At 43.7% G+C, this 19,400-nt stretch overlaps 1 protein-coding gene across 1 annotated transcript in view; it reads right to left on the bottom strand.

Moving 5' to 3' along the window:
* Positions 1 to 19,400, bottom strand: part of GGT5 (gamma-glutamyltransferase 5) — a 312,974-nt gene that overhangs the window by 57,342 nt on the left and 236,232 nt on the right. The window contains exon 9 of the mRNA XM_073563774.1: positions 16,316 to 16,410. Coding sequence (XP_073419875.1) covers positions 16,316 to 16,410 — 95 coding nt within the window. The remainder of the gene's footprint in view (positions 1 to 16,315; positions 16,411 to 19,400) is intronic.

Below are 19,400 nucleotides of genomic sequence, written 5' to 3'. Positions count from 1 at the left end.
CTTTGAGTTAATTAGGGATTGTAGATTCCTTATTTTGTCCCTTTTTTCTCGCTTAAACCGAGAGGACAACTGTATAATACAACCCCTAATGACCGCCTTGTGTGCTTTCCGCAATATAAATGGGTCTACATTTTCTGTAGCATTTTCTTTAAAATAATTATTCAATGACTCTTCTATGATGCCCCTATACTTTTGTGTTCTAAGAATCGTTAAATTGGTCTTCCATAAGAAAGTATTGTTGGATGGAGGGCCTATTGCAAACTTTGCCCTGATTGGCGAATGGTCTGAGAACGATTTATTCAAAATTTCAATGGATTTAAATTTAGACAATGAAAAAATATTAGCAAGAAATAGGTCTATTCTTGAAGAGGATTTGTGAACCATAGAGTAATGAGAGTACTCTCTAGAAGAGGTATTGTGACACCGAAAAACATCATACAGTTCATTGGCAGAAATACAGTTATCTAGGGATGGACATTTCAAACGAGCCTTGGATGATGAGTCCATACTAGTACAGTACTAGTATATAGTACAGTACTAGTATATAGGCACTATATTAAAATCCCCCACCAGCAGCAACTCGCCCCGTTTAATCTTCTCAATTTTTTTGATCAATTTATTGAAAAAGGGAAATTGTCGTGTATTCGGGGCATAAATATTAACAATCGTGAAAGGTTTGCCATTAAGATTACAGATTAATATATGGAATCTTCCTTCTGGGTCTATCTCTTCCTCAATCAATTGAAATGGGATTTTATTGCTAATAATAGTAATTACTCCCGCTTTCTTGTTCAATTTTAGTGACTTAAACATATTAGAGTAATTTTTATGTTGAAAGGGAGGTTGGTTATTTTTGGCCAGCTTCACTTCTTGCAAGCAAATTATGTCTGCCTGGTACATCCTGATCTCCTTCCATGTAATATACCTCTTATAGGGACTGTTAAGACCTCTAACGTTATATGAAAGGATGTTAATATCCATTAATACTCACTCCAGAAAGCAACTCTCAAAAAAGTCTGGAAATGTAAAGAAAGAACTAAACTAAACAGAAGAAACAAAAGAGAAAAGTAAATGCAACTAAACAGAGATCCCCTGGAGGAAACCACCTGTAGTGGCTATCTCCTGAAGTCGGGGGTAAAAAAAAATGGCTAAGGTCCCACATGACCAACCACTGTTGAACCATGAAAATCAATAGCGCAGTAACAATAAGAGATAAAATGTCGAAAGAAGCCTCAATTGAACTGCAAAGAATCAGGTCAACCCTTATCTTTTATGTCTCTTTGTAGAAAGGCGAGAAATTCCCTCCCTTCCTCCACAGATAACAATGGAACATTCTTACCCTTGTGCCAGACTATGAGTTTGGTGGGAAACCCCCACCTGTAGACAATTTCCATGTCCCTCAACTTAGAGGTGATTTCCCTGAACGATTTTCTGGCGTCTATTGTGTTTTTTGAAAAATCAGAATAGACTTTGATTCTGTCAAAAGGTGCTGGGAAAGTATGCCTTTTAGAATTTTTTCTTTTGTTTCAAAAAATAACAATCGTAAAATGGTGTCCCTAGGTTTGTCTGGTGAGATACCTTTCGGACGAGGAAGCCTGTGAATTCTATCTATTGTCAGTTGAGTGTCCGATAAAGAGGGGATAGCCTTTTTAAAGAGAGATTTAGCATAATCCGAAAGACCATCTAGTGAAACGTCCTCCAGGACTCCTCTAAGTTTAAGATTGTTTCGACGGCTTCTATCTTCCAGGTCCGTCACTTTAGTTTTCAAATACTTAACTTCATCCCTCAAGTCTAAGTTCTGTTTAGTGAGAATCTCTGTCTTGTTTTCTAACTCTGAAATTTTACTTTCATTAACCTCGAACCTGTGAGTGAAATTGTCACTAACCTCCTGCAGAAGGGCTTTTTGCGATTCGAAACCCTGCACTATTGAGTCCTTTAATGCTTTACAAAAGTTAGCAAGAATCCCTTCAGATACCTGCTTATCTGATGTAAAAAAAATGTCATAGTTAATCGTGTCTAGTGTAGGGGTCACAGAACGCGATATCACAGAGCAACCTTTTTTTGGAGAGGCTTATTTGGACTGTCAGTAAAAGAGGAATCTCCTGATGCACTATCTGAGTCTAAGGCAGAGGCATCTCTATTCTTGTCCCCCCTCTCCTGATTTTTACGTTTGTTGGATAGAGACATATTCATTTTGTCTTCATGTATTTGATTTGCCGCCGGTTCAGCACCCCTATCAGTGGACCCATTAGATGTATGCGCAACGTCATGAAACTCAGGAGACAAATCCCGCTGAGACACCTGTCCACGTGACATTTTACCATGGCAGGCAGTTGAGGATTTTACTGAAGATTTGTTTTTGTCATCTGTTTTATTCCTAATGGGAGATCTGGATTTAGTCGGACTACTTAAATTGGGTGAGTCATGAAACCATCTGGATTTGGGAATATCCCAAGCGGTTTGATTTCTACGAGGTTGTCCCTTATATTTTATATTGCTGAACGCCATCTGAACAAAATATAATATGGAACAATCCCAACCCAGATCTCCGAAATCTATACAGAGAAAACCACAGTAGATTGATATCTAATAATCAGCAGCCGTCAGTTGGCTCTTTAGACACCCTGCAGATCACCTCACCCTTCGGCAATGTGATGACTTGAGATTTAAAACTAATTAATGTCCCTCAATCCAGCTGGACTATTATGTAAGAATGAGATAACCTCTCAAGCATTAAGCATTGAATGTTCACCCATGAATGAGTAAATTACAATATAAGTGTTAGTAGCAAATAGTATATCTTCAGTATTCTAAGGTAGCGTACTATACACTATAGAATTAATAGTATATAAGACAGAAAATATGCTCCTCAAATATAAAAGTAAAACAGATAAATGAAAGTAATCCACTTTACCACGAAGGAACTATCTATAGTTCACTGGTATATCCTTTGATATAGTAAGGATTGTTAACCAAAACTTGAAACCAAGCTCCGTTGCTGTAGCTTGCAAGAGGCAGAGTTGTCCGCACCCCCATCTGTAGAAGATTCTCTACCTTAAAAAGTCAAAAGACAAGTAGGATCATATGAAGCTTGAAAACAGTATCTGGTCCACTAATTAAAAAAAATAAATAAATAAATAAAATAAAAAAAATGTACACCTATAGTACTGCAGCAGCCAAAAAGAATGTGCAGTTATGTGCTGCCTGAAAAAGTAAGTACGTCTCAGAAAAAGAAATCCGCACACACAAATATTTCCTCTGCTAAGTTCCACACACTCGGCCCTGGAATAATGTATATAGCATAAATCAAGGCACCCTAGGATCCACCAAATGCACAGTCACCTTCTCCAAAATATAATAATTGGCAGCAGAACTGAACTATTATAGCAAAGAGATTAAAGCTGCTTTGCTGACCACAGCCCCAGCAGGGCTTTTATATTAGGTTAGAATAGCGTCTTTTGCTTCTCCCACTCACAGGAATGTCTTGTCACCTCTCCGCTGTAAGTCCTCAGTATCCTGCGGCATCGCCTGGTCCTCACCTCATCCAGCTGCTCTCTCTTCTCTGTCGGCTCTTCCTGCAGGATTAATGGACGCCCTGTAGTCTTCAGCAGCTTACCGATAACACCGCTCTGCTCTCCAGCCGTCTCTTCTGCGCCTCTTATCTTTGTCTGTGCTCCAGCTATGATGTCGGCGCCTTCTTCCCGCCTTTTCTCCTCAGCCTGTCAGCCCTGCCTTCACCGCACAGCAATGGCGCCGCCTCACAGCTGTTTCCTGCTCTTGAATTACCTCAGCGCTGAGACTCAGCTTCACTACAGTGACAGGCCTCACGGTCTTTACAGCTCCTCAAAGCGACGCTATACAGTGATTCTTCCGTCCCTCCGACTTCAATAGAGAGCAGTCCCGGAGCAATATCAGCGATGTAACAGTTAAGTGAAGGGACTCCCGGACTCTTTAGCAATTATAAATCAGCAGTTCCCGCCATTATGGTGGCCGCAGCCGTCGCTTGTCACTGACTAGTCGGACAGGGAAACTGAGGCACCAAATCTTGTGAAATGAGTAGAAATGAAGTCTTGGGAAGCCAATAATAGATATTAGTAAGAAATATTAATATAATAGCTGCTGTTAATTTGCGTTGTAGTCGCTTTTGTGGTTATTCATGCGGGAGCTCACAGCTCAGACTTCCATCATCGTCCTGAGCTCAGGCCACGCCCCATTAGTATTGTTGTTTCTAAATGATTATGAACATGTTTTCTTAGCATTATTTGAGGTCTGCAAGCACTGCATTTTTTTGGTATTTTTACCATTTCTCAATTTCTGAAAATGAATACAAAATTTAGTGCTTTGAAATGCAAAGACATGTTTTCAGTAGTTTAAAGACTACAAGAGCAATTTACATTTTACTCAAAAATATACCTATAAAGAGAAAAATCAGAAAAACTGAAAATTTTGCAGTGGAAACAAAACATTACAAAATAACGGTAAGTGAAAAAAATTTAACGTCACGACCATAGCGCGCAACACCACTGCTGCTCAGCAGCCTGTGCTCTACATGGAGGTCAGGGGTAGAAAGTTACAGAACCCACACTACATATGGAAGACAAGTAGAGAGTGACAGACACACAGAGCTGTGAGACCCGGTGTAACAGGCCAGATTAACCCCCCGCCCAGAATATACCCGGGGTTAAAGTGGCCTAGGCCAGATTATACCTCCGGGTCAGAATATGCCCCAGCTGCTGTAGATCAGATTTTTCACGCTTTTAGGAACCATCAAAAACGGGGCCCCAGGCAGCACACGGGGCCTCAGGCAGCACACAGCGGGCAGAGACAGCACACGGGGTCCAAGGCAGCACACGGGGTCCAAGGCAGCACACGGGGCCCCAGGCAGCACATGGGGCACCGGGCAGTGCACGGGGGCCCCAGGCAGTGCACAGTGACCACAGGCAGCACACGGGGCCCCAGTCAGAGCACAGGGGGCCCAGGCAGCACACGGGGGCTCTAGGCAGCACACCTTTTTAGCAGAGATTGGCTGTTCCTCATCCAGTTTTAAGAAACTCACACAGCCGTTTCATATGAAAAGGATGATCATTATTTTAACTGGTATGATTAGAAACTCATACACCTGACTATAATACTATTAATTTCTGACTTTATGCAAGTGTACCTGGAAGAATTTATGCGTTGATGTTGTTTTGAAGGAAAAGGGTGGTCACACCAAATACTGATTTGAATTCAATTTCACTTTTGCTCATTCTCTTTGTACTTTGTGTAACGAATGGAAGCGGAGGCAGAGATGGTGAACTTCACATTCGTTTTTATTTTTTAAGTGGAACCTCGGGACCACGGTCCGGGGGGTTCCAAAGGGGGCGTGACTAGTGAGCCCCGGGCACCCGTAGTAAAGCCCATCAGGCAGGGCCAGAATGGAATACCCGGAGGACACAGGTGCTATCTCCAGTTAGACGCCGAACACGTGGCAGCTGTCCCAGCGGGACCAAAAGGGATAACAAAAGTTACAGCAGAGTCTGTAATGCACTGGGTCCTGGATCCGGTTAGTTGGTAAGGAGTTGGTTCCAGTGACCTTCACACAGTCCTTGGACTCGGATGGCTGTAGGCGGAACGGGATGGCTTAGGCCCAGATGGTTGCTGATATAACCAGGTAACACAGGATACTGATATGCTGTGGAAACAGAGAGCATTAGACAATGCACAGAGACTGCAGATGCAGTGGAGACAGGTTAGCATGAGAACCGGATGTAGCAATGATAGATACTCATTGCTCCGGTGCTCTCCCTATGGAGGAGTGGCCAGAAATAGCAGAAAGTGCGCTGCCATTGGTTGATTGCATTTTTTGAATAATGCACGCCGCCCCTTTAAGAAGGCAAGAGAGCATGCGGGCGTGCCCTAATAGCCTTAGTTACAGATCTCCTCACAGGACGCCAGGAGGAGGAGGCAGGAGGGAGGACAGAATGCTGAGCAGCAGCATGAGAGGCTCGAGGTGAGTGCCCAGAACGGAGAGCAGCGGCAGGCCTTGATGCCACGCCAGGATGGGGGCCAGTTGTAACAGCGGCAGACCTGGGCGCAGCACCAGGATGGGGACCGGGTGTAACAGTATCCGCCTCTTTACACCCCCTCTTCTTCAAGCTTACGTAGAACCATTTAAGGAGAAGAGGAGCCTGGATGTTCTTCCTAGGCTCCCAAGATCTCTCCTCAGGACCAAAACCCTTCCAGTCCACCAGGTAGTAGGTCTTACCCCTTACTTTTTTTATGGCCAGGATATGTTTTACCTCAAAAACATCATCCTCCGAGACAGGGTCAGGAGTGGTACCCGGATCCTTAAAGAAGGGACTCAAAACTACTGGTTTGAGAAGAGAAACATGAAAGGAGTTAGGCACACGTAGGGAAGTGGGCAACTTCAGCTTGTACGAGACTGGATTGATCTGTCTCAAGATCTCAAATGGTCTGATGAACCGGGGACCCAATTTGTAGGATGGCATCTTTAACCGGATGTACTTAGAAGAGAGCCATACCTTGTCTCCGGGACGAAAGATAGGCGCATCCAAATGTCTCTTGTCCGCATGCCTTTTCATACGCTGGGAGGGTTTCTCCAGAGCAGTTTTGGTATCCCTCCAGACCTTAGAAAAATCTTCGGAGAAAGTATCGGCAGCTGGAACGCCAGATGATCCAGAGATGGGAAGAGGTATTCCGGGTTGCAATCCGAAGACAATCTGAAAGGGAGACTTTCCAGAAGATTCACTTACTTGATTGTTGTAAGAAAATTCGGCCCAGGACAGTAAGTCTACCCAGTCGTCTTGATGGGCGTTGACAAAGTTATGCAGGAATCCAGCCAGGATTTGATTTGTCCTCTCCACTTGTCCATTGGACTGGGGATGGTACGCTGAGGAAAAATCCAGTTCAATTCTTACCAGTTTACAAACTGCTCTCCAGAATCTTGAGGTGAACAGGACTCCTCTGTCGGACACGATGTGGAGAGGGAAACCATGGAGAAGGAAGATGTGCCGGATGAACAGGTTCGCCAACTCAGGAGCAGTTGGAAGACTGGGTAGTGGAACGAAGTGAGCCATTTTATAGAAGCGATCCACTACTACCCCCACCACAGAACAGCCAGATGAGATCGGGAGATCTGTGATGAAGTCCATCACGATATGCTGCCAGGGGGCGGATGGAATTGGAAGAGGCGGAAGCCTACCTGCGGGTAGATGCTTGGCTGTCTTGTTAAGAGCACAGGAAGGACAGGCTGTGACGTACTCCAGAATGTCCTTAGCCATGGCAGGCCACCAGTAGTACCGGGAGATGAGTTGCAGAGTCTTTCTCTGGCCGGCATGACCAGCCAACTTGGACGAGTGACCCCACCGAAGGACACGAGTACGCTCAGAAGCTGACACGAAAGTCTTCCCGGGAGGCAGTCGGGCAAGATCAGTAGAAACGACCGCGACTAACCTTGAGGGTTCAATGATGTGCTGCGGTTCTTCTTCTTGATCACGAGGTAGAAAGGCTCTGGAAAGTGCGTCTGCTTTGACATTTTTGTCAGCTGGGCGAAAATGAAGAACAAAGTTAAAACGATCAAAAAACAAAGCCCAGCGGGCTTGACGAGGATTCAGCCTTTGTGCAGTTTGGAGGTAAGCAAGGTTTTTGTGATCGGTGTATACGCACACCTGATGAAGAGCTCCTTATAGAAGATACCTCCACTCCTGCAGAGCCAATTTGATAGCCAACAATTCCCGATCTCCAACAGAATAATTCTTATCTGCGGAAGAAAAAACCTTGGAAAAAAAACCACAGGAATGCATTCGCCCGGAGGACGATTTCTGGGTTAGTACAGCTCCCGCACCTACTGAAGAGGCATCGACCTCAAGAAAAAATTGTTCATTGGAGTTAGGATGATGAAGAACAGGTGTGACAGCAAAGGCCTTTTTGAGAGAAACAAAGGCCTCCTCAGCCTCAGGAGGCCAATCCTTCGGATTTGTACCTTGTCCGGGTTAGAGCAGAGATGGGCGCCACTCGGGTGGAGAAGTTAGGAATGAATTGCCTGTAGTAGTTGGCGAAGCCTAGGAATCGCTGTATGGCATTCAGCCCAGACGGACGAGGCCACCTGAGTACAGCCAATAACTTCTCAGGGTCCATTTTTAATCCTGTGGAGAAAACAATGTAACCAAGGAAAGGCAAAGAGGATTATTCAAAGAGGCATTTCTCAAATTTGGTATACAGTCTGTTTTCTCTGAGCCTCTGTAAGACCAGGCGTACTTGCCTCCGGTGCGAGGCCAAGTCAGTTGTAAAAATGAGAATGTCGTCCAGGTAGACAACAACACAAGTATAGAGCAGATCCCTGAAAATGTAATTGACGAACTCCTGGAAAACAGCGAGTGCATTGCTTAGGCCGAACGGCATTACCAGGTACTCATAGTGACCGTCACGGGTGTTGAAGGCGGTTTTCCATTCATCTCCTTCCCGGATTCGGATCAAATTGTAGGTACCTCTGAGATCCAGCTTGGTAAAGATTTTGGCCCTTCGGAGACGATCAAACAGTTCTGAAATGAGAGGCAAAGGTTACCTGTTTTTTACCGTTATCTTGTTTAGTCCCTGGTAATCAATGCAGGGCCACAAGGATCCGTCCTTTTTCTTTACGAAGAAGAATCCTGCTCCTGCCGGAGAAGATTATTTTCGGATAAACCCTCTGGCCATATTTCCCTGGATGTAGTCCGACATGGCCTGAGTCTCTGCTTGGGAAAGAGGATAAACTCTCCCACAGGGAGGAGATGTTCCAGGAAGAAGATCAATTGGACAGTCATACGACCTGTGGGGAGGGAGTTTCTCAAATTCTTTTTTCCCGAAGACAACCGAGAAGGACCGGTAAGAGGATGGTAACCCAGGCAGGGTAGCAGGTTGGACTGGGGGTGAAACTGGTTCAATCCGGGTTAAGCACTGGTCCGTGCAGGAATCAGCCCAACGCTGGATCTTGCCTGTTCTCCAATTAAGGTCTGGTTCGTGTCTCTGGAACCAGGGCAAACCTAAAAGCAAGGGGTGAGACAAACCAGGGTACACATAAAAACGCATAATTTCAGTATGCATCAGACCTACCCGGAGTTCCACTGGCTCAGTATGGAACTGGACGGGTTTGGTCAGTGACTTGCCATCGACAGCGGTCACCCGCAATGGATTGGAAAGAGACTGGACTGGTAAGCGGTAATGATCCACCAGCGTCTGCTGGATAAAATTCCCGGCGGCTCCGGAATCCAACAGACAAAGTCCAGAAAATTGTATTTCTCCGTAGGACACGGAGACCGAGATCTGCAATGAAGGAGAGGAATATTCTCTACCTAGGGTGGCCTCTCCTACCGAGCCTAGGCACTGGAGTTTCCCGACTTCTTAGGGCAAGAGCAGATCAGATGTTCGGAACTACCACAATAGAGACAACTTCCTTCCTTGCGACGCGCCTCCTGGCGGCGGCGGGCAAAAGTTACTTGGTCAACCTCCATAGCTTCGGGAGAAGAAGGTGAGGTAGCCATTTTGGAAGAACTAGAGTCCAGGTGGTATAACCTCTTGTCTCGCTTGATCTCCATGGAACGCTCTTGAAAACCGGGTCGCCAAGGAAATCAGGTCATCCAAGGTGGTAGGCCTGTCCCGTCCTGCCAGCTCATCCTTAATTTTTCCAGATAGGCCCTCCCAGAAGGTCGCCAGCAAGGCCTCATTGTTCCAGGATAATTCAGACGAGAGGGTGCGGAACTGAACCGCATACTGAGCCACCTTGAGGGTTCCTTGGCGTAAGCGAAGCAGGGCATTTTAGTTCTTTTTTCTCTTATATTTCACCTAATCCCTCCTTACCTCCCCTTCTATCCCACCTCAGATTTCCATTCCCTTTCTCCCAACCATGGCGTCAATCAAAATAAGTTCGCTTAACATAAGAAGCTTTAATATTCCACAGAAGCGATCTCAAGTGCTATGTTCCATGCATAAACAGAAAGTACAAATCCTTATGTTGTAGGAGACTCACTTTAAAACATGACATGTCCCTAACTGAAAAGAAAGTCACTTCCATCATTGATTTCACAGCACTAACCCAGAGTCAAGATCCAGAGGGGTCTCTACAGCAGTTCATAAATTCCTAGCTTTTATGCTTCTCGATTCTATCATTGATGACCAGGGAAGGTTCATATTCATTAAACTAAAAATAGAAGACTGAGTGTGTACAATAGCTAATTGGTACCTCCCAAATAGGAATCAGATTACTACTTGTCGTAATTTTTTAACATCTGTTTCTGATTTTAAAGACGGTGTCTTAACTGATGGTGGAGACTTCAACTTTACCTTAAACCCCTCATTGGACTCATCTAGATGGGGTTCTGTTCCTGTGAGACAGTTGCATTCACTAAAATGGATCCTCCATGCCCTCCGACTCACAGATGTCTGGCGTGTTCTAAATCCACAGGGTAAAAACTACGCATGTTTTTACCACGCACACAATACATATAGACTTATTTTTATTGAGTCACTATGCTCTGGCATGGCAACCAGCCGCTTCAATAGAGCTATATTGTGGTCAGATCATGCCCCAATCTATCTTTCTTTAACCCTCCCATCTCTGTCCCAACGCTTGGAGACTAAATGACAACTAAATGACTTGGAGACTAAATGACAACCTTCTCAAGGATAGCCTTTGCACTGCACTGCAGAGCTGTCTGAAGCTATAGACTCCTTTCTTCAAGTACATACCTCAGATCAAACCCTCCATCCCGTTACAGGGGGAGAATATAAAATGTGTAGTGAGAGGCATTTTAATAAAACATGGCTCCAGACTTAAAAAGTAGAGATATATTGAAGTAGATAATCTCTTAAAGCAGATTCATTCACTGGAGACCCTACATAAACAAACGCTTTCATCTTCTATTCTAAGGGAATTATCCAAGAAAAGAAACTTTCTCAGACTGTTGTTCAATCAGAAATATCATAGACAAAGAGAAAAATTTAAATGCTACATGTATGAGACATCTGATAAATGTGACCGCCCTTTAGCAAGACTCCTTCACCCCCGGCTGGCAGCTACAAATGTACCGTGCATCAAGAGACACGATGGAAAAGACTCTCATAATCCTAAGGAGATATTGGACATATTTAGGTTATATTATGAGAAGTTATACAATATTAAAGGGCAGCTTGCAGACCTTTCCCCATTGGATCTGTCTGAGCAAATCTGGAAATATATCAAAGAAACAGCTTTACCACCCTGGACCGTCGTGTCTCGGATGCACTACAGGAAGATATCTCAAAAATTGAAGTTGCTACAGTAATTAAATCCACACCATGAGGTAAATGTCCTGGATGGATTTACCCCGGCATGTTACAAACTAGACCAACTAGCTCCGGTTATGGCCAAAACGTTCAACTCCCTAGATGAAGGTACAGTACATGCTTGGCCCCCCCAATCACTAGAGGCACATATAAGTGACATCCCCAAACCTGGGAAAGATCCCTCAGCTACTGCCAACTATAGACCTATATCGCTAATTAATGTGGACATTAAAATTAAAGATATTGGTAGATAGGTTAGCCCCTTTACTACCAGCAATAGTAAACACAGACCAGAGTTGATTTGTGCAGGGCTGAGAGACCAGGGACAATACCTTTAAGACGATGATTATTATCTCTAAAGGCCCCGTCTCACATAGCGAGATTGCTGAAGCGACACTGATTTTGTGACGCAACAACGACCTTGCCCGCGATCTCGTTATGTGTGACACGTAGCAGCGACCAGGCCCCCGCTGCAATGTTGCTGATTGTGCTCAAATGTCCTGGGCCATTTTTTGATCGCTGGTGTCCTGCTGGCCAGCATGCATCGCTGTGTTTGACACCGACGAGCGACCTCGTTAGCAACTCAGAAATCATGGACGCAGGCGGGAGTCGTCAGAATTGCTGCTGTGTGACAAGGTTCTAACAACCGCCGAGGTCGTTATACGGATTGCTGGATCGTTGCAAAGTCATTGGGTAAATCTGACTGTTTGGCAGCTTACTAGCGACCATTTAGCGACGCACCAGCGATCCTTACCAGTTCGTATCGTTGTCTGGATCGCTAGTGCGCCGCTAAGTGTAACGGTAGCCTAAGGCTAAATCTAAATCTTTACCCCTAGGTCTCTTATCAGACTATTAAGAAAAGGCCTTTGAAAGGGTCCACTGGGGTTTTATAAAAGAGGCGCTGTGTCAGTTGGGCATTGGTCCTCGTTATCTGCAAAAGATCCTTTCTTTATATAAAGGCCCTAATGCACGAGTTAGGGTAAACGGAACATTATCTTTTCCCTTCGCAATTCGAAATGGAATCAGACAGGGGTGCCCCGTGTCCCCTCTGCTCTATATATTTATGATGGAACATCTTGCTAATGCAATTAGTAACAATCCTAACATACATGGGATAAATATAGGCTCAGCAAATTACAAAACAGTATTATATGCAGAGGATCGCTTTTTGTATGTATCACAGCCCCAAATCTCGTTACCCTCTGTAATGAAAGAGTTTGATACATTTAGTTTCTTGAGCAACTTCAAAGTGAATTATTCAATACCAGAAGCGTTAAATAGTTCACTTGCCAATGAGGAGGTTTACTTAACAACATCAAATTTTCTTTCAAATGACGTGCAGATGCCATAAAATGTTTGGGAGTCTTCATTTTTTTGACCCATCCAAAATTTTTGTCTCTTAACTATCAAAAGGTTTTAGACCGAACACTTAAAGACTTCGGATCATATAGCAAACTGAGATTATCATGGTTCGAAAGAATGAATGCCATTAAAATGGATATACTACCTTCATTTCTATATATTTTTCCAACCACACCTCTACCTCCTCCTCGCAGTTTTTTTGATAAGCTTCGTGCTGCTATGATAAGATTTGTGTGGGGGAGATCTAGGCCTAGACATAGTATGCAAACTTTAACACGCTCTAAAACATTTGGGAGGTGCAGGGCTTCCTAACTTTAAAACTTACTTCCAAGCCTCTACCATAGCCCGGTTCATAGATTGGCATTTTTCCCCTGGTAAGAAGCAATGGGTTGTGATTGAGCAAGAAGGGAAGGGAGATGCCTTTAAAGCACTTGCATGGATCCTGTGGACAGAGGCTTCCAGGCTGGGTTGCTTAAATAATTTAACAGTAGAGACACTCAAAATATGGCACACTTTCTTTAAGGGAAAATTTCCCTCTGGGAGTATCAGTCCTCTTACATCACTTTACATCATTTTTTTCCTCCTTCATTTTGCCTGGGTTATTTGAGAGAGACTTTTCTCGGTTGGAGGGCATTGGAGGTCACCCGTATACATGATGTTCTTATAGATGGTAAGTTATCCATATTCAATTCTCTGCAGGCTCAGTACCTGTCCAAAGTCCTTTCTTGGTTTGAAAATCTACAATTGCAATCTCTTATATCTTCTAAGGGTCTAAACCACTTATGCCACTTCACACCTTCCCCTTTTGAAAAATTATTTTTACAGGAATCTCCACGGTGAGTAAACGCTGCGGGTTGGACACTGCATACATCAGTGGATGGGATTTCATGAAATCCAATGTCCACTATGCGTTCTCCTGTGAGGGCAACCAGTGCCGTAATCATGGCTGACATAGATTTCTCAATCACGCCCTGGTCTCCCGACCCATACATACATTGTCTCCTTTGCAGCGTACATTTTAGAAAGGATTTCAGTTTACACATAAACTAGCAATCACTTGCCCTGCCCAGGAAAAAAAACTATAAAATTATTACAAGATGGTATCATTATCCCTCAAAATTGCATGCTATTTTTCCATCTGTTCCTGACACATGTTGGAGATGAGGAAGAGATAGAGCTAATATGATACACCTATGGTGAGATTGCAGTAGAATTAAGCCATTCTGGGAAAAGTTTTTTTTCAAATTACTCTTTGGTTACAGGTAGAAGTCTGGAGTTCAGGCCTAAGATTGTTCTTCTTTCTATTTTTCCCTCTTCAATTGGTTACCAAAAGAAAGTTAGTCTCTGGTTTTATTTAATTGCAGCGCGGTCAGTGATTCCAAGACATTGGAAAACAACCCATACTCCCCTAATGTCGGGTTTGTGAGATGGATAATATTTGTAGGATGGAAGAACTCCCAGCTGAAAGCTCTGGAGGCGGTGATAGTTTTAGGAGATTGTGGAGTGACTGGATCCTGTTTCAGGACTCAGTGGATTTTTATAAACTATCCTAATAGATGGGTTGGTCTCTCGTGAGGTGTTTCTGTGTTGTTGCTGTGTGCTTACCTCAAGATTGTCGCCTCATTTCCCTCATCTTTCCCTCCCTCCCTTTTTCCATACCCCTTCTCCCTCCCCCCTACTTTTATCCCTCTTCTCTCTCCTAATCCTCCCACCCTCCCTAAAAAAAGTATTTAATTTTTTTTCTCTTTCCCTCTTTCTCTTTCTAACTTGTATGTTGGAATTTTCAGAATAATTTTTCATTTGCTGATATTAATATTTAGGTAGTTTCTTTTTTTGCAGCTGCAATGTCCTATTAGCCCTTAGAAAAATTAAAAACTTGGGACTAGAACAACATTTTAGTGGTAAAAATGTAATTTATTCTTTCTTCACCGCTCAGTGGTCTAAAATTCTGTGAAGCACATGTGGTATCAATATGATCACTGCACCACTAGATGAATTCATTGGGGAGTGTAGTTTGTAAAATGAGTTCACATATAGAGGGTTTCAGTTGTTCTGGCACTCAAGGGGCTCTGCCAATGTGACATGGCACCCTCAAACCACTCCAGCAAAATCTGAACTCAAATATGGTGCCTCTTCCCTTCTGAGCTTTGCGCTGTGCCTCAAAAGTAGTATTCCCTTACATATGGGGTATCGGCGAACTCAAGAGAAATTGCACAACAAATTGTATGCTGCAATTTTAATTTGTTACCCTTATGAATATGCAAAATTGAGGGCTCAAATAACATTTTTGTGAGGAAAATGTGATTTTATTATTTTCATGGCTCAACATTATAAACTTCTGTGAAGCACCTGGGGGTTCAAAGTGTCACCACTCATCCAGATAAGTTCCCTGGGGGGTCTAGTTTCCAAAGTGGGGTCATTTATGGGGGGTTTCCACTGTTTAGGCACTTCAAGGGCTCTCCAAACGCGACATGACTTCCGATCTCAATTCCAGCCAATTTTGCATTGAAAAAGTCAAACGACGCTCCTTCTCTTCCGAGCTCTGCCAAGAGCCCAAACAGTGGTTTACCCCTACATAAGGGGTATCAGCATACTCATAAAAAAAATACACAACAACTTATGAGGTCCAATTTCTCTTGTTACCCTTGGAGAAAAAATAAATTTGGATCTGAAGTAAAGTTTTTGTGAAAAAAGTTAAATGTTCATTTTTTTAAACATTCCAAAAACTCCTGTGAAGCACCTGAAGGGTTAATAAACTTATTCACGTCTATCATATAGACCCTTCAAAGTGACTTCAAATGTGATGTGGTCCCCAAAAAAATGGTGTTGTAAAAATGAGAAATCGCTGGTCAACTTTTAACCCTAATAACTTCCTAACAAAAAAAAATTGCTCCAAAATTGTGCTGATATAAAGTAGACATGTAGGAAATGTTACTTATTATTAAGCATTTTGTGTGACATATTTCTGTGATTTAAGGGCATGAAAATTCAAAGTTGGAAAATTGCAAAATTTTCAAAATTGTTGCCAAATTTCCATTTTTTCACAAATAAACACAAGTGATATCAAAGAAATTTTACAACTATAATGAAGTAAAATATGTCACAAGAAAACTTTCTCAGAATCACCAGGATCCATGGAAGCGTTCCAGAGTTATTACCTCATAAGGGACAGTGGTCTGAATTGTTAAAATTGGCCTGCTCATTAACGTGCAAACCACCCTCGGGGGGAAATGGGTTAAAGGGTCTTTCCAGTCAAAAAATATTGATGACCTATTCGCAGTATCAAATCAGTGCAAGTCCAACAGGCAATGGCCAGATATATAGGCAGTGAACAGCTCCATTCAAGGAGTGGCGGCCTTAGCCATGTACTGCAGAACAGCTCTCATTCAAGAGGACAGTGGAGTGCTACACCTTGAATAGTGCAGCATATTGCAGGTTCATTTAATATGTTTACATCAGGCCACCAAGTGAGCTTGAACTAGCTGATTAGTGGGTTGCCGAGTGTCAGATTATAAGTGTAGCTCATCAATATATAGTGACTGGACACCCCCTTTAATTTCAACTTATCTATATATGATTAAAAATACTTAACCTATTTTAATACATATCAATCACAAAGACAGAAAAGGATGCAAAATGAATACTGTCTCACCTTCCTTCAAGGAAACCATATGTATATTGCAGAAATCAGCCAGCTGATTGTTAAAGATTATCCCTGTGCTTGGGGAATAAATCATGGAGCCAAAGCTGGAATTCAGAAACGAAAAAAAAATAAAGTTCATACAGAAATTACTTTCTGACAATCAAAATAGAAAATCTCATAAAATTCATTCTTATAAATTGACTAGCTGAAGAGCCCGGCACTGCCCGGGCATAGTATCTGACTACGGTTAGGATACCGTCACACTTGGCGACGCACCAGCGATCCCGACAACAATGCAACCTAGTAGGAATCGCTGGTGCGTCGCTACGAGGTCGCTGGTGAGATGTCAAACAGTCAGATCTCAACAGCGACGCAGCAACGATACAGAACGATACGACGGTTGTTGGGACTCTGTCTCTCAGACCTGTAGTATTGAGGTTGTTCGTCATAGTCCTTGTCAAACACAGCGATGCATGCTGGCCAGCGGGACACCAGTGATCAAAAAATGGCCCAGGACATTCGAGCATGATCAGCGACATCGCAGCAGGGGCCGATCGCCGCTATGTGTCACACGTAGCAAGATCGCAGGCGAGATCGCTGTTGCGTCACAAAATCACAATCTGTGATGCAACAGCGATCTCGCTATGTGAGATGGGGGCTTTATCACAAATTATAATGATTATATCTACTGTATATATATAAAGCTGAGTGTAGAGCCCCACCCACTTCGCATAGCCACATTCACTATAATATCCCACATCATCTCGTCAGCCAGAGCTACCGGACTACTACCCCTAATATCCCACATCATCTCATCAGCCAGAGCCACCAGACTACTCCCCCTAATATCCCACATCATCCTGTCAGCCAGAGCCACCGGACTACTACCCCTAATATCCCACATCATCCCGTCAGCCTGGGGTCAGAACCAGAGCGCTGAGTGAAATGGCCCTAACTTCCATACCGGGGATCCCTTTGAGAGGCCTGGTGTCAGAACCAGAGCGCTGAGTGGATTTGCCTTGACTTCCATACCAATTATCCCTTTAATAGAAACCTGGGGTGAGAATCAGAGCGCTGAGGGATTTACCCTAACTTCCATACCGGAGACCCCTTTAAGAGAGGCCTGGGGTCAGTACCAAAGCACAGAGTGGATTTGCCCTCACTTCCATACTGGGGATCCCTTTAAGAGGGGCCTGGGGTCAGAATCAGAGCGCAGAATGGATTTGCCCTCACTTACATACTGGGGATCCCTTTAAGAGAGCCTGGGATCAGAACCAGAGCGCTGAATGGATTTATCCTGACTTGCATACAGGAGGGCCCTTTAAGAGAGCCTGGGGTCAGTACCAGAGTATTTGAAGGCAATTGCCCTGACTTCCATACCGGGGATCCCTTTAAGAGAGCCTGGGGTCAGAACCAGAACGTTGAGTGGAATTGTCCTAACTTCCATACTGGAGATCCCTTTAAGAAAGGCCTGGGGTTAGAACCAAAGTGCTGGATGGATTTGCCCTGACTTCCATGCCAATGGTCCCTTTAATAGAAGCCTGGGGTCAGAATCAGAGCTCTGAGAGATTTGCCCTAACTTCCATACCGGAGATCCCTTTAAGAGAGGCCTGGGGTCAGTACCAAAGTGCAGAGTGGATTTGCCCTCACATCCATATCAGGGATCTCTTTAAGAGGGGCCTGGGTTCAGAACCAGAGTGCTTAGTGGAATTGCCCTAACTTCCACACCAATGATCCCTTTAAGAGACCCTGGGGTCAAAACCAAAGCGCTGGATTGATTTGCCCTGACTTCCATACCAATGATCCCTTTAATAGAAGCCTGGGGTCAGAATCAGAGCGCTGAGGGACTTGCCCTAACTTCCACACCAAAGATCCCTTTAAGAGGGAAGATGTGCCTATAGGATGGAGGATGTGGCTGTTTATATGGGCACGGGGGGGATTCATTTCTGTCGTGTGCTCTCTGCTCCTTTCTGGGGGGGCAGACAATGGCTGGGAGCTTATGTTCCCAGGGATGCTAGATTTCTCCTCCCACCATGTCAGTGTCTGTTGAGGTGTTGTGGAGTGGGAAAACTGTTGCTCACAGCAACCAATCACAGCTCAGCTTCTTTTAAACAGCTCTGGTGAAAATGAAAGATGCTTCGTGATTGGTTGGTGATACACACATACATACATTCAATTTTATATATATAGATGAGCCATTGCTAGGACATGTCATCACTTTTGATCGGCTGGGTGTCCACCGTATTGAACCTAATGTTTTGTAAGGCATTCTGCAAATCAGTGTGATAAGTAGAATACTATACAGTATATATAGGGTATGGTGTCTTTGATCCTTATGGCACATCTACACACATGGTCAAAATTGTTGGTACCCCTCGTTTAATGACAGAAAAACCCACAATGGTGACAGAAATAACTTGAATCTGACAAAAGTAATAATAAATAAAAAATCTATGAAAATGAACAAATGGAAGTCAGACATTGCTTTTCAACCATGCTTCCACAGAATTTTTTAAAAAATAAAAAACTTATGAAATAGGCCTGGACAGAAATTATGGTACCCTTAATGTAATAATTTGTTGTACAACCTTTTGAGGCAATCACTGCAATCAAACGATTCCTGTAACTGTGAATGAGACTTCTGCACCTCTCGACAGGTATTTTGGCCCACTCCTCAAGAGCAAACTTCTCCGGTTGTCTCGTGTTTGAAGGTTGCCTTTTCCAGTCGGCATGTTTCAGCTCTTTCCAAATATGCTCAATAGGATTTAGGTCAGAGCTCATAGAAAGTCACTTCAGAATAGTCCAATGTTTTCCTCTTAGCCATTCTTGGGTGTTTTTAGCTGTGTGTTTTGGGTCATTATCCTGTTGCAAAACCCATGACCTGCGACTGAGACCAAGCTTTCTGACACTGGGCAGCACATTTCTCTCTAGCATCCCTTGATAGTCTTGAGATTTTATTGTACCCAGCACAGATTCTAGACACACTGTGCCAGATGTAGCAAAGCAGCCCCAGAACATAATAGAGCCTCCTCCATGTTTCACAGTAGGGACAGTGTTCATTTCTTGATATGATTCATTTTTCCATCTGTGAACA

This window comes from Dendrobates tinctorius, unplaced genomic scaffold (genome assembly GCF_039654945.1).
Source record: "Dendrobates tinctorius isolate UK_male_01 unplaced genomic scaffold, ASM3965494v1 ptg000397l, whole genome shotgun sequence".
NCBI lineage: Eukaryota > Metazoa > Chordata > Amphibia > Anura > Dendrobatidae > Dendrobates > Dendrobates tinctorius.
The sequence above is the reverse complement of the archived record's forward strand: the minus strand, read 5'-3'. Positions and strand labels throughout refer to the sequence as shown.